Source organism: Cebus imitator, unplaced genomic scaffold (assembly GCF_001604975.1).
Source record: "Cebus imitator isolate Cc_AM_T3 unplaced genomic scaffold, Cebus_imitator-1.0 Scaffold9, whole genome shotgun sequence".
NCBI lineage: Eukaryota > Metazoa > Chordata > Mammalia > Primates > Cebidae > Cebus > Cebus imitator.
In genome coordinates, this window is record NW_016107324.1 from 7113770 (window position 1) to 7130241 (window position 16472).

Here is a 16472-nt window from a genome sequence, read left to right on the forward strand (position 1 = left end):
AAAAAAAAAAAAAACTGAAAACAACAAACAAAAAAACCACATTTGTATCTTTAATATATAAGAAACTCAAAAATAGGAAAATGATTTGAAAAGACCCTTCAACAAAAAATACACCTAGGTAGCAAATAAATAGATGAAAAGATGTTCAACATCAGAAATTTAAAAACTCAAAATACATTACTACACATTTATGAGAATAGCTAAAATTTTGAGACATGTTAGTAACACCACTGATGAGAATGTAAAATTATACAACTTTGGCAGACAGAAAATTTCTTTTTTCTTTTTTCTTTTTTTTTTTTTTTTTTTTTGAGATGGAGTCTCGCTCTGTCATCCTGGCTGGAGTACAGTGGCACAATCTCAGCTTACTGCAACCTCCACCTCTCAGGTTTAAGTGATTCTCCTGCCTCAGCCTCCTGAGCAGCTAGGATTACAGGTGCATGCCATCATGCCCAACTAATTTTTTTGTATTTTTAGTAGGGATGAGTTTTCACCATGCTGCCCAAGCTGGTCTTGAACTGCCAGGCTCAAGTGATCCACCCACCTTGGCCTCCCAGATGCTGGGATTACAGGCATAAGCCACCATGCCCAACCAGAAAATTTCTTTAAAAGGCTGTATTAGTCCGTTTTCATGCTGCTAATAAAGACATACCTGAGACTGAGAAAGAGGTTTAATGGATTTACAATTTCACATGGCTGGGGAAGCCTCACAGTCATGACAGAAGGCAAGGAGGAGCAGGTCACATCTTACATGGATGGTGGCAGGCAAAAGAGAGCTTATTCAAGGAAACTCCCATTTTTAAAACTATCAGATCTCATGAGACTTATTCATTATCATGAGAACAGCATGGGAAAGACCCACCCCCATGATTCGATTATCTCCCACCAGGTTCCTTTCAGGAAACATGGGAATTGTGGGAGCTACAATTCAAGATGAGATTTGGGTGGGGACACAGTCAAACCATATCAAAGGCAAACTAAGACGGAAGCAGTGGCTGAAACCTGTAATCCCAGCGCTTTGGGAGGCTGACACAGGTAGATCACTTGAGGTCAGTAGTTCAAGACCAGCCTGGTCAACATGGTGAAATTCCATCTCTACCAAAAAATACAAAAATTAGCCAGGTTTGATGGCATGTGCCTGTAGTCCCAGCTACTCAGGAGGCTGAAGTGGGAGAATCTATTGAACCAGGAGGCACAGGTTGAGGTGTGCCAAGATCACCCCATGGCACTCCAGCCTGAGCAATAGGGTGAGATTCTTTCTCAATAAATTAATTAATTATTTGCAAGCCAGACACCCCATTCCTAGGTGTTTACCCAACAGAAATGAAACATATGTCCACATATACATTTGTGTATAAATATTCATAGCAGCATTATTCCTACAGGCAAAAACTGGGATGATCTAAATGTCCATCACTGGTAAGTAGATAAACAAATTAAGGTATATCTACACAATGAATGCTAGAACAAATGGACAATTCAGGGATGTATACTGCATGCTTCCTAGGAGTCCTAATAGAATCAAGCCTCTTGCCCATGGAAGGGACTATATATCTGGATAATTCACTTCTAATTGCCTAACTCATTCTTCATGTTCTTTCCTACTGCTCTTGGGACCATTTCTCAAATAAACTACCTTCATCCAGGTCTGTCTCAGGATCTGATTTTGTGAAAAATGAAACTGAAACCACATATTCATTATTGTTGGAATTAATTAAATTTGACTAAACCAATATGACAAAATATTATGTACTGATTTTTAAATGTTCATAAACAATTACATGAAAATATGTTTGAGATAATATGAGCTTTTCAAGGGTCCAAAATGCACACAAGATATACTATCAAACATGCAAAATGAAAAGTAAAATAGATATTCTACAATAAGTTCCATATAAAAGTAAAAAACTTCTCCATCTTGCACAAGCTGGTATACAGCCTTATCAATAACATTTTCTGAATAAACGAATGTTACTGCAGATAAACTAACCAATGAACAACAAGCCAAGCATATAATACGCCAAATATAAGCCAAAATCTTTCTCTGTAATGAGCAAGTCAAATCCATTATAATATATTAGAAGCAAGTAGAGTTTATCCCAGAAACACGAAAGGGCTCAACATTAGAAAATTCATCAGACTAATTCACCATATTTTTTTTAATGGATCTTCAATACTAAATAGACATTTAATTAAACTCAATATCCATTAGTATACTTAATCTTAGCAAACTAACAATTTTTTTTAAAAAGACTTTATTAACTTGATAAAGCATATATACTAGATAAGCATACTTACCTCTTTTAGGCACCAGACTCTATTTTATATGCTAATGCATTGCAGAAGAGAGACAACACTGCCTGAAGTCAGAGTTTACAGTCTACTGGGTGACACAGGTAAATAAATAGATAATAACAATGCAGCACAGTAAGATGCTATGACAAGATACTTAGAAGGTACCACAGTAACATAGGAAAACAACAGACGTGACTTTGCTGGAGATAATTAGATCAATAGATGATAAGTACCTATTGGGCAAAGACAGAGTTATTTTTATCTTTGTATCACCTGATATCTAAGACTATGTCTAGGACATGATACGTCTTTGGTAAATATTCCTTAAATGAATGGACAGATGAACAATATGAACAAACAATAAATCATGGCCTTAGAATTTTTTTAATATCAGGTACAAAATATCAATAAATTGTTTTTTTAAATTTGATGTCTTCTAAATAGTTGATTTGGGTAAAAACAGCACCATCTATACAAACACATTAGCAATTTTAAATACTCACGGATACAACGGATTTGTATTGGCCAGTTGGAGAGTGTATGTTTCCACAGGTTCTACAGCTATGAGCAAATCTTGTTCTACAGCCATAGGAAGAACAGAATATCCACAGTAATCTATATGCTCTCCTAGAAAAAGAGAAAGCTTTTAAAATCATTGCTAATATATGAAACAAAAGATCCTCAAGAAATTTTACATACAGGAAAAAAACTGACCAGGAGCCAGGTTTTAACAGTAAATAAAAATAAAGAGAAACAGAGCAAGATGGCCAAATAGAACCCTTCCATGATCTTACACCAAACTGAACAACTATCTATGCAAGAAATACCTTCATAAAAACCCAGAAAATTCAGGTGAACAATCATAGTACCTGGTTTTAACATAACATCAGGGATAGAGGAATTGAAGAGGACAGGAAAGACAGTCCTGCATTGCCTACAGGATCCCTCCCAGCATGAAGAGAGAAGCTGTTTGGGGGAGGGAGAGTGAAGGGAGTGTGGTTCTTTGAACTGGAACTCAGTGCTGCCGTGTTACAGCAAAACACAAAACAGAGCAGAATTATACTAGCACCCAAGGAGAGGGCATTTAGATCAGCCATGGGCAACACAGAATTTTCAATCTCAGGAGAAGGAACCTGAGTTCCAACTGATCCTGCCATTATGGAAAACAGTACAAAGGCTCCTCAAAAAACTAAAAATAGAACTACCATATGATCCAGCAATCCCATTACTAGATATATATACAGTGAAAAGGACATCAGTATGTCAAAGAGATATCTGGCCCTCTTGTTTATTGCAGCACTATTCATAATAGTCAAGATATGGATTCAACAGAAATGTCCATCAACAGATGAATGGATTTTTTTTTCTTGAAGTGGAGTTTTGCTTTTGTTACCCAGGCTGGAGTGCAATGGTGTGATCTTGGCTCACTGCAACCTCTGCCTCCCAGGTTCAAGTGATTCTCCTGCCTCAGCCTCTGGAGTAGGTGGGATTACAGGCATGTGCCACCATGCCCAGATAATTCTTGTACCTTTTAGTAGAGACAGGGTTTCACCATGTTGGCCAGGATGGTCTCAATCCCTTGACCTTGTAATCCACCTTCCTCGGCCTCCAAAAATACTGGGATTACAGGCATGAGAATGGATTTTTAAAATGGGGTATATATGCACAATGGAATACTATTCAGCCACCCACCTAAAAGAGTGAAATCGTATTATTCATAGCAACATGGAGGACATTATGTTAAGCTTAGAAGACATTATGTTAAGTGAAATAAATCAAGCACAGAAAGACACATACCTCATGTTCTCACTTCTATGTGGAAGCTAAAAAAGTTTATCTCATAAAAATAGAAAGTAAAATAGTGGTTACTAGAGACCAGGAAGGATAACATGTAGGGACAACAGGTAGGGAGAGGTCAGTTAACAGATACAAGGTTGTAGCTAGAGGCCAGGTGCAATGGCTCATGCCTGTAAACTCAGCACTTTGGGAGGCCAAGGCAGGTGGATCTCTTGAGGTCAAGAGTTTGAGGCCAGTCCAGCTAACATGATGAGACCCTGTCTCTACTAAAACTACAAAAATGAATCAGGTGTGATGGTGTATGCCTATAGTCCCGGCTACTTGGGAGGCCAAGGCAGGAGAACCGCTTGAACCTAGGAGGCAGAGGCTGCAGTGAGCCAAAATCATGTCACTGCACTCCAGCCTCATCACAAAGCAAATCTCCATCTCAAAAAAAAGAAGTAAAAAAATCATAAATTGAACCATCATTAAGTTCGGGACCTTTATAAGTCTGTACTTGTAAGTTCAATATTTTTTTTGTGGAAAGTGAGCAACTTACTAAATCTTATGAAAGAGAGTACATCCTCTATTCTACTACTTCTGATTTCTATCCTTGAAAACAAATAAACCAAAAAAGCAATACTCATCAGTAATGATAAAATGAACCTAAAGTGTCCCTTTTATGAATCTACCTGATATAATAGTAAAAACAAAACCTGGAAAGAGCTTAAGTTACAATGAGAGAAAGTTGTCAAATAAATTATATAATATTAATTTAGTATGCTATCATGATGTCATTAAAATAATTATGAGCACTATACAGAACCATAGTGCTATGGTTTGAATGTTCTCCAAAACTCATAATGAAATGTAATTGCCATTGTGACAATATTAAGAGTTGGGACTTTTAAGAGGTGATTAGATCATGAGAGCTCTGCCCTCAGGAACATATTAATGCCATTATCTCCAGAGTGAGTTAGTTATCTCAGGAGTGGGTTCCTGATCAAAGGATGAAATTCAGTGCACTTCCTATTTTTTTTTAATTTTATTTTATTGAGTTTTAGGTTTTGGGGTACATGTGAAGAACATGCAGGATTGTTGCATAGGTACATACATGGCAGTGTGGTTTGCTGCCTTCCTCCCCATCACCTATATCTGGCATTTCTCCCCTTGTTATCCCTCCCCAACTCCCCACCCCTCCGCTGTCCCTCCTCTAGTTCCCCCCTTCACAGACCTCAGCATGTGATGCTCCCCTCCCTGTGTCCATGTGTTCTCATTGTTCAACACCCACCTATGAGTGAGAACATGCAGTGTTTGATTTTCTGTTCTTGTGTCAGTTTGCTGAGAATGATGGTTTCCAGGTTCATCCATGTCCCTACAAAGGACACAAACTCATCGTTTTTGATGGCTGCATAATATTCCATGGTGTATATGTGCCACATTTTCCCTGCCCAGTCTATCATCAATGGGCATTTGGGTTGGTTCCAAGTCTTTGCTATTGTAAACAGTGCTGCAATGAACATTCGTGTGCATGTGTCCTTATAATAGAACAATTTATAATCCTTTGGATATAGACCCAGTAATGGAATTGCTGAGTCAAATGGAATTTCTATTTCTAGGTCTTTGAGGAATCGCCACACTGTCTTCCACAATGGTTGAACTAATTTACACTCCCACCAACAGTGTAAAAGTGTTCCTATTTCTCCACATCCTCTCCAGCATCTGTTGTCTCCAGATTTTTTAATGATTGCCATTCTAACTGGCGTGAGATGGCATCTCAGTGTAGTTTTGATTTGCATTTCTCTAATGACTAGTGATGATGAGCATTTTTTCATATGTTTGTTGGCCTCATCGATGTCTTCTTTTGAAAAGTGTCTGTTCGTATCCATCACCCACTTTTGAATGGGTTTGGTTTTTTCTTGTAAATCTATTTTAGTTCTTTGTAGGTTCTGGATATTAGCCCTTTGTCGGATGGGTAGATTGCAAAAATTTTTTCCCATTCTGTTGGTTGCTGGTTCACTCTAATGATTTTTTCTTTTGCTGTACAGAAGCTCTGGAGTTTAATTAGGTCCCATTTGTCTATTTTGGCTTTTGTTCACAATGCTTTCGGTGTTTTAGTCATGAAGTCGTTGCTTATGCCTGTGTCCTGAATGGTTTTGCCTACATTTTCTTCTAGGGTTTTTATGGTGTTAGGTCTTATGTTTAAGTCTTTAATGGAGTTAATTTTACTGTAAGGTGTCAGGAAGGGACAACCATCTGATCTTTGACAAACCTCACAAAAACAAGCAATGTGGAAAGGATTCCTGTTTAATAAATGGTGTTGGGAAAACTGGCTAGCCATGTGCAGAAAGCAGAAACTGGACCCCTTCCTGACTTCCTTTCTATTCTTGCATGCTCTCTGGCCCTTCTGCTGTTCCATCATAGAATAACTCATTAAGAAGGCCCTCACCAGATACCAGTACCATGATCTTGAACTTGTCCACCTCCATAATCATGAGCCAAATAAACTTCTATTGTTTATAAATTACCTCATCTGTGGAACTCTGTTATAGCAGCAGAAAATGGAAACAGATACATGGAAATATTCATGACATATTAAAGGAAAAACTAAGATTAAAATGGTATGTAGTCTAAGTACAACTATGTCAATTATTATATATGGACATTGATAAAATGATAGTAAGCAAAATGTTTTAAGGCTGAGTTATTTATCACTAAAAGGTAGTAAAATTCAAAGTACTTCACAGGATAAACAAAATGAAAGATAAATTCATCTAGAAGACCTGCAAAATCTGGAGCACACTTTTAGTAGCAAGAAATTGTAAGGTTTCCCTGTGCTCCTCTAACCCAATGTGTGGGTAACACCCACCATGGGCACCAAGGAAGGAGAACTGTCTAGACCCCAGGCACAACTAGTACCTGAAGAATATCTTAGTTTAGAGTGTTATTGCTCAGCTGTTTCCTTTATATAATCCTTCATATATAATCATGTATTAGTTTATAGAATTAGTGCTCGAAGTGTAACTTACTGCTTACATATATCTAGCATACTTAGTTATATATAATCATATAGGTATTGTAGTCGGAGCTGTACTGACACATTTAGTGCTGATTTATATGAACCTTCTATATAACCATATAGTAGTTTGTAGTAGGGGGGAATGTCTAGAGTAGTCACATAACAGAAGCAGTATTTGGGAAAACAGCCAGACCAGGACGAGAACCAAAGATCCAGGCAGTGGCGTCCCTGTCTGAAAGGGCATACGCTGTATGGCAGGCTTGGAGCAAGTGCCTCTCCTCCTGATAAAGGATTTGTAGTACCTTACACGCAGTTCCTGTGGAAAGTAGGCCTCAGGCCTGAGATCCTGGAAGTAACCGGGAGAGAAGAACCCCTCTGGTGTGACCAGTCACTGCCGCTGTACACCCTGTCAGTCTTTTCTTGCTTCTGTGCTAGCTCAAATCATCCTCCCATAAATATCTTAAGAGAAGAGCACAAGTCTGTCAGCTCCCACTGCATTAAGCTTACAGTATCCTTCTATTAGAAATCCTTTGAAGTCTCCAGCCCCTAGATAAGAAGTGTTGCACACAACACCTGTTGCACACAGCCCACCTCCTTGCCTTGGTGACCTAATGGGGGTGGACCCCTTTTCTGTCACAACCCTCTACTACTGCGCAGGGCACAGCACCCTGATGTGCACGGCCCACCTCTCTGCCCAGGTGACATAATGGGGTGGTCCCCTCACTTGTAACTCACGTGATTATCCATACCCTATTACTAAGCATATAGATGATGACCTCACTCACGACCCTGCCCCCTGCTTGTACCTAATAAATACAGATGCTCTTGGGCATTTGAGGCCACCACTGATCTCTGCTCACAGGTGGTATGGCTCCCTGAGTCCAGATGGTTTTCACTAGTTCTTCAGTGTCCTGTCTCTTTACCTCTTGGATCCTGCACCTCAACACAGCATAAGGGACACCCCATGACCCTGAGGGGCCTCCGCAGCCCTACACCAATGAGTAAATATAAAACCATCAAAACTACTTACCAACAGTGTAGAATTTTAACCTCTGGCCTAGAAAAATATTTTCATTTTCCATGAAAATAATATTAACAACTTGGTTTCAACAAATGTATACATTTAAAAAACAAATGAACAATACTAATAACATGGATTGGGAAAGATGAAAGTAAAGTGTGTTCCTTATGCAAAGGCACATCTTATTATTAGTAGATATATGTAAAATATTCTATTTTTGGAAAAATTCAGAAAAAAATATTTTTAAAAATTTAGATCTTACCAAAGGAAGAAGAAAAAAATTAAGAGAAGGAACTTTTGAAATACCTATTAGGTTGACTCTTCCTGGTGCTCTAACATAAAACTTGGGAATAGATCCAAACTTGGAGTTAAACATCTCCTTTAGCTTCAGTAATCTGAAAATTAAAAAACAGTATTTCAGAATATCATATAACAGAAAATCCATAAGATACATACACACATACACACACACACTCCATATGTCTGCCACCATTATTTCTTAAAATATTAAAAGCAAATTTCCTAGTGACATACTTCCTTTAAAATTCGAAGATGAACAATACTGTAATTTCTAAATAGCACAAAAGTATAGCTAAGCACATTGAAGAATTTAAAAGTTAAGATTTATATACCCAACAGAAAAAGCTATTTCCTTCCTGTTTGAAGAATATAATTTTTGTATACTCTTTTGGTGACATTCAGGAAAGAATCTCTTTATACTAAAAGGTGTAGCATGTGGCAGTATATTTGGTTTCCTAAGGTCACCATAACAAAATACTATAAACTGGATGACTTAACACAGCAGAGACTTATAATCACAATTCTGCAGCAGGAAATCTAAACTCAGAGGTCAGTAGTACCTCTAAAAGCTGTAGAGGAGAATCCTTTCTTCCCTGCCTCTTTCTACCTTCTCATTTCAGCAATCCTTGGTGTTCCTTGGCTCACAGCTTCATCACTCTAATCTCTGCCGTGTCATCACATGGCATTCTCCCTATTTTTCCTTCTTGTGTTTTTCCTTCTTGTAAGGACACCAGTCATATTGGATTAAAGTCCACTCTAATTGAGTGTGGCCTCATCCTAAATGATTACATTTGCGAAGATACTAGTCCAAATAAGATCACATTCTTCAGTTTCAAGTAGATATGAATCTGGGGGGTTATACTGTCTAACTCAGAACATGTAGTCAAATGAAAACTTGACTGGCTATCAGGAAACCACAGTGCTAATTCTGAGACCTCTAATTCAATGTCAAAGTTTGGCAAATCATTTTCTCTTGGCCTCTCTTCTCCAAAATTTGAGAATTTGAACTAGATGTTCCTCATAAGTCTCTTCTAGATCCAAAATTCTTGTAATAGATTTATTAACTTGATACTCTCAAATTATCCCAAGTCAATTCTGTGAATAGCCCTCATTATTTGTAGTCCCACATCATATTGCATCTGGGTAATAACACCAGGATGATAAACATTTATTAAAGCCTGATATATTCAGGAAATTAATTAATTAAGAAACAGAGACCCACACCCCAAAAAACTCAAGAAAATTTAATATAATAATAGAAAAATATGTTGAATATTTTTGGAAGTTATTCAAGCTCATCTCCTGGGAATTAGTCATCAGAAACTGTTTATATCAGTTTATTTGGTTCTCTTCCTGCCTCATTCTCTTGTTGCTCTGAAGACACCTTTATAACTTCTCTCTGCTTAGTACTCTTTGCATTCCACCTATCTCTGTGAACCTCTTAGTTTCTGCTACTAGGCCGTCTGCAACCTTCACCTCCCAAGTTCAAGTGATTCTTCTGCCTCAGCCTCCTCAGTAGCTAGGACTACAGGCACATTCCACCATGCCCGGCTAGTTTTTGTATTTTTAGTAGAGACGAGGTTTCACCATATTGCCCAGTTTGGTCTCGAACTCCTGACCTCGTGATCTGCCCACCTCGGCCTCCCAAAGTGTTGGGATTATAGGCATGAGCCACCGCACCTGGCCCACAAAGTTAAGTTTTTAATAAAGAGTGCCAATATATCATACTTGTAATCCCAGCACTTTGGGAGGCCAAGGTGGGTGGATCACGAAGTTAGGAGGTCGAGACCATCCTAGCTAACACAGTGAAACTCCATCTCTACTAAAAATACAAAAAATTAGCCAGGTGTGGTAGCATGCACCCGTAACCCCAGCTACTCAGGAGGCTAAGGCAGGAGAGTGGCTTGAACCCAGGAGGCAGAGGTTGCAGTGAACCGAAATCACACTACTACACTCATCCTTTGGGATCACAGAGAAACACCATTTAGTCCCTGCTATGAGAGAATATGAGCAGTAAGATAAATCAAAAAGAGGGAAGGTACATTAAACAAAGATCCCCAAAGAGGTAATGTTTAAAGTAAATTTTAAAGGATGATGTCAGACAAATGGGGTAGGTTGAAGCATTCTAAGCAATTGGCATGAAAAGGCCTAAGCATACTGCATTCAGAAAACTACAATTAGGGTTCTAAAAACAGAGGGGAGGAGGTGGGAAGATATCAAGCCTCAGATCTTAAAGGGCCTCACTATGCCATATTGAGGAACCTGGCTTTTAACATACAGGCAATGGATGTGAACAGACGTTTAAAAATGAAGTAAATCATCAATTTTGCAATTGAAAAAGCAAACTGGGAAGTGTGTGGAATCTGGATTGTAGAAACGAAGACATCTAATAGCAGTTCATTGTAATATATCGAGAGAAATGCTGAAAGTACTTTAAAGCTATAGGTAGAGAAAGGTGAGATTAAGTTTAGGTGATATTTAAAATGTCAAATCCAAAGGAATTGGTACAATTAAATGTGGTAAAGAGAGTGGTAAGTATAACTCCCACCTTTCTTGCTTAGATAATTCTTCTAGCTTTAATAGGGGTTAATGTTTCTGTCTGTGAAAATCATATACAGATGAAATTCAGGTTCTCCTGAACTTGAACCTTATTAATTTGTTTTTATAAGGACTGCAAATACAAATAACATGAAGTGCTAACAGTAGAGTTAGAATGCGTCTCCTAAAGTGTGTCTTAATTAAATGATTTTGAGTTATAAAACATTGTCATTTCCCTAGACTTCCTTGGGAAGGCTTATAACTGCTTCATCACCAAGAGGCTTACTCTACAACATTCCTACCTTTGAAATTCAAATGCATGGAGGCTATAAAACAAGGAAAGCATTTTCTCTAAGAACAGAAAGAACTGAAGTGTACAGTGTTTTCCTAAACTTCATCCCTAATCTTCTAATAATGAATGGTATGGCTGTAATTGGGGGAAGCAGCTTTATTTTACCTCTAGTTGAGCTACCAACAAGACCTTGGGTTTTAATGCAGTCACTGAAAGTATGCCCCCAAAAAGAATACAATGAGCATTTCAATATGAAAATAAGAGCTCCTACAACAATCATATTATTAAAGGGGGAATTGGCCAAAGTATTACAGCACAAATTGCTGACTCTAGTGCTCTGAATGCTCTTTTGAATTAAAATCTTAAAAAAGAAAAAGAAGCCGGGCACGGTGGCTCAAGCCTGTAATCCCAGCACTTTGGGAGGCCGAGGCGGGTGAATCACGAGGTCAAGAGATCGAGACCATCCTGGTCAACATGGTGAAACCCCGTCTCTACTACAAATACAAAAAATTAGCTGGGCATGGTGGTGCGTGCCTGTAATCCCAGCTACTCAGGAGGCTGAGGCAGGAGAATTGCCTGAACCCAGGAGATGGAGGTTGCAGTGAGCCGAGATCGCGCCATTGCACTCCAGCCTGGGTAACAAGAGCGAAACTCCGTCTCAAAAAAAAAGAAAAAAAGAAAAAAAGAAAAGAAAAAGAAAGAAAAGAAAAGCAGTATTAATAACAACTTGAGAAGAAATTATGACTGTCATGAATGAAATGGACTTTACTAAAAGGACTGATGCCAGACCACGTGGCTTACTGCAGAAATGAATGAATTAAAATTTCAGGAGATATGACATGTGTTTTCAGTCTTCCATTGTGATCTTGGGTAAGTCCCCCATCCTGTCTGTGCTTGTGTTCTCCAGAAAATATTATTTTTTAATGCTAATTTAAGAATAATTGGTTATAACATGAATTTTATGTTAATTTGTACGAGTGGCTCTATGTCTCACTTTCCTCATCTACAAACTGAAACTAATACTAGTACTTACTGCAAAGGTTTTTTTGAGGATTTTATAAGTATACAATAATTATTAGTTATTACTATTATTTCTGTTATATTTGAGAATTTAATATATGTTAGAGATGGAATTTCAAAGTATGGTAATTACCATTGGGACAGGAAGATAAATTTGAATCTCTGTTTTGTTCCTTTCATCACAATAAATTTCTCCAAGATCAAAAAATAAACATAAAAATAAAACTAAAATTGTATTAGAGCTCTTAGAAAACAAGGTTATGTGGTGAAAATAAAAATAGTAGATGCGTTGAATAGATGAATGAAAAGAACTTAAGAGCAAATTAATGAGCAAGAAGCTGAAAGAAAGTGGAAATTAAGGTCAAAACTATAGCTATGTTGAAAATAATAATGAAGGGCCTGCACATCAAAACCCATAAGATAAAACCATAATGGCACTCAGAACATTTTCTAGCCTTCTATTCATATAAGAAAATAAATAATGGGGGAGAAAGGCTCTTTCCTTTCTGCCTGGCAGCAGCCATCAGGTAAGTCAAGATAGCTTCATATAAGTACATCCAGGAGCTATGGAGGAAGAAGCAGTCTGATGTCATGGACTTGCTTCTGAGAGTCCCTGCCAGCAAGTACTGCCAGCTCTCTGCTCTACCACGGAGCTCCATACCTCACCCAGCCCAATAAAGTGTGCTGACTGGGCTACAAGGCCAGGCAAAGTAACATTATATATAGGATTCATGTGCACCGTGGTGGCTGAAAATGCCCACTTCCTAAGGGTGCAGCTTATGGCAAGCCTGTCTGTGCATCGTAGTCTTAACCAGGTAAGTATGCTCAAAGTCCATTGCAGAGGAGAAAGCTGGATGCCACTGTGGGATTCTAAGAGTCCTGAATTTGTGTGTGTGTGTGTGCGCGTGTGTGTGTGCACACACACATACATGTACATACATTTTTATTTATACATATATACATACATTTTTAGACTTTTTTTAAATTTCTATGTGTATACATTTTTTTTTTTTTGAGACAGAGTCTTGCTCTGCTGCCCAGCGTGGACTGCAGTGGTACAATCTCCACTCACTGCAACCTCTGCCTCCCAGGTTCAAGCAATTCTCATGCCTCAGCCTGCGGAGCAGCTGGGATTATAGGCAGGCACCACCACGCCTGGCTAATTTTTGTATGTTTAGTAGACATGGGGTTTCACCATATTGGCCAGGCTGATCTTCAACTCCTGTCCTCAAGTGATCTGCCCACCTTGGCCTCCCAAAGTGCTGGGATTACAGGTGTGAGTCACTGTGTCCAGATAAGAGTCCTGAGTTTTTAGTTTGGTGAAGATTCAATATACAAAATTTTTGAGGTTATCCTCATTCATCCATTCCATACAGGTGTCAGAAAAAATCCTGACTCCCAGTGGATCACCAAACCAGTCCATAAGCAAAGGGAGATGCATGGGCTGACATCTGCAGGCCAAAAGATCCGTGACCTTGGAAAGGGTCATAAGTTACACCACACTCCTGGTGATTCTCACTGTGCAGTTTGGAAAAGGTACAATACACTCCAGCTCCACCGTTACCACTAATGTAAGTAATGTTTATAAAATTGAGACCTAAAAAACAATTTAGGATACTCATGTCTGCTTACAAGTGTTATTTGTCTGTTAAAACTAGTCTGTAGATTGTTTCATGAATTCTTTGTCAAATTATGAAACTTAAAGTGTAATCTTTGAAGACTATAAGTTTCTAATAAGAAACATTTTTGTCTTTGCTTTATCTGATTAGGGAGTTACATGGCAGTGTTTAAAACATATTGTGTGGTATAATAGGTACTTTTTAAAAAAAGAAAATAAATAATGAAAATACATAAAGTATGCATATAACACAAGAACCTAGCAAAAAGTAATTAAAGAAATTAGAAGAAACAAAAGATAAATGAACTAGGGAAAAATAGCAAATTGGATCAAAAAATTACAAGGTGGTTCTTTAAAAAATATAGAAAACAACTTTGAGTGTCATTAAACAAAATCAATACTAGAAATAATAGGCAGACATAAATTTTAAAAAGATTTAAAAATTTTTTAATCCAGATGGGTGATTTTTCTAGGAAAAAAAAATACAAATTTCTAAAATTAACAGAAGAGGTTAAAAATAAAGAAATAGAAAAGTTGTCAGAAATGAAGCCCAAAAAGTGTTATAAAGTTAGTTGGAACTCAAAGGAAAAAAGTGGTCATTTCTGTTTATAAATGGTTCTAAATAACAGACACTATGGAAAGTTTCCCATCTGATTTTAGGAGGCTAGTCTAACCCAGATGCTTAAACTTGACAAGAATGGCCCTCAAAAGCAAACTATGAACTAATCTTACTTGTGAAAATAGATAGAAAACCTCTAAATAAAATGTTGGTAAACTGAATGCAGTAATTACCTAAAATAACCCATGTGATCAAGCAGAGTTCATTCCAGGAATATGAAGGTAATCAACAGCGGAAATCTGTTGATTAAATGCACTATGCTAACAGAATAAAAAGAGGAAAATTCTATGACTTCATGATCCTCTCAAAAAATGCAAATTAGAAACAAATATATATATATATATATATGTATTTCTATAGCCATTCCTCAAATTTTTTAAAATAAAATATAAAAATTTTTAAATACCTGTCATGCGTTGATCTAAAGACAAAAAAAAGTAAGGTAAACTTAACACAGAGTTTATCTGGGCCAAGTTTGAAGATTGCAAACTTGGGAGCGTAGATTCAAGTTAACCTGAATGTACGCTCTGATTAGCAGTAGTTACTAGTGGTTTTTCAAGGGAAAAATAGGGAAGTTCCTAAGTTGTTTATTAAGAATTTATATTAAAATAGCATAACCTATTGATTGGCCGTAAGTTGTTCTTTGTATCACAGATTACAGGAATATGAAGATAATAGGGGAAGCAGCTAGTCAGGAACAAAATGGCTTTAAATGATTGCCCTCTGGCATGGGTGCAAAGAGTGGGAGGGATGTGACTGAAGTGCCATATTCACATCTCTCTGATAAAATTTAGCATATCTCACATAGCTCAGATGACTCTAAGCTATTTTTCTTTTCTTACATACTAGAAAAGGGCATGTCCTTAATTTAATAAAGGATGTTTACCAGAAACAGCAAACATCCTATTTGATCACAAAACATTTGTGATCTGAGAAACTAAAGTCATGCCCCTTTATCATAAAGTTAAGGCAAGGGGGATCATAAAGTTAAGGTAACAAAAGTTACAGCTTGAGGCATGACAACTTCCTAAATTCTCATGGCTACAAGTAAAACCACACTCTTACTAAGCCCCCTAGCAATAGGAGCTATTGGGCACTTCCTAACTCTGACTTACAATCCATTCCTCAAAATTTGAGGAATGGCTATAGAAATACAATTCTGATTGGACACAGGACCAACCTTACATTCTTTTCTGATAAACAACTGCAGACCTTCAGTTTCAGCCAACCTATAGAGGCTGTGCACTAATTGTCTTTGTGCCCTATAGCTTACCTTTTGAAGTAAAGAGCCAAATTCCACCTCATTTTCATGATAAAACCTGCCACCAAGTGAACATGGGATGTATGTTACATATATGCTTACCCCTGCACATGTGCTTGGCTCCTCTCATAAATATGTATAGCTTTTCCCTAAAACCTGCCGAATATGTATGACTCTATTGTATAATACAGACTCTGTGGGAGATAAAACCCAAACTTCTTCCCTACTCAAAGGTAGAGCACCTTCAGTCAACACTGGAGACTCTCTCTTCCTGATCTGCAAACTGATACTGCCAATAAAGCTCTCCCTTCTACTATCTAGCCATCCTGGTGGTCATTTGAATGCCACATTAAAATAACGATGAAGACAAAGATGCTATCATCATTATTATTCAACAACTACACTGCATAAATTGTAAAATGTCAGCTGGGCACAGTGGCTCACACCTGTAATCCTAGCACTTTGAAAGGCCAAGGCAAGCGGATCACGAGGTCAGGAGTTTGAGACAGGTCTGGCCAACATAGTAAAACCCATCTCTATTAAGAAAATACAAAAAATTAGCTGGGTATGGTGGTGTGCACCTGTAATCGCAGCTACTTGGGAGGCTGAGGCAGGAGAATCATCGGAACCCAGGAAGCAGAAGTTGCAGTGAGCCAAGATCATACCATTGCCCTCCAGCCTCAGCAACAGTGCGAGACACCGTCTCAAAAAAA

The 16472-nt window shown here is 37.9% G+C and overlaps 1 protein-coding gene across 3 annotated transcripts in view; it reads right to left on the bottom strand.

The window, feature by feature from the left end:
- The window catches only part of GALK2 (galactokinase 2), a 108340-nt gene that overhangs the window by 81793 nt on the left and 10075 nt on the right, over positions 1-16472 (bottom strand). For 2 of the 3 annotated variants that reach the window (XM_017543769.2, XM_017543776.2), the window contains exons 2-3: positions 8418-8506; positions 2799-2922 (exon numbers count right to left, since the gene is read on the bottom strand). In XM_017543769.2, the coding sequence (XP_017399258.1) occupies positions 2799-2922; positions 8418-8506 (213 nt within the window). The remainder of the gene's footprint in view (positions 1-2798; positions 2923-8417; positions 8507-16472) is intronic. The other variant, XM_037744992.1, reaches the window with a different exon arrangement.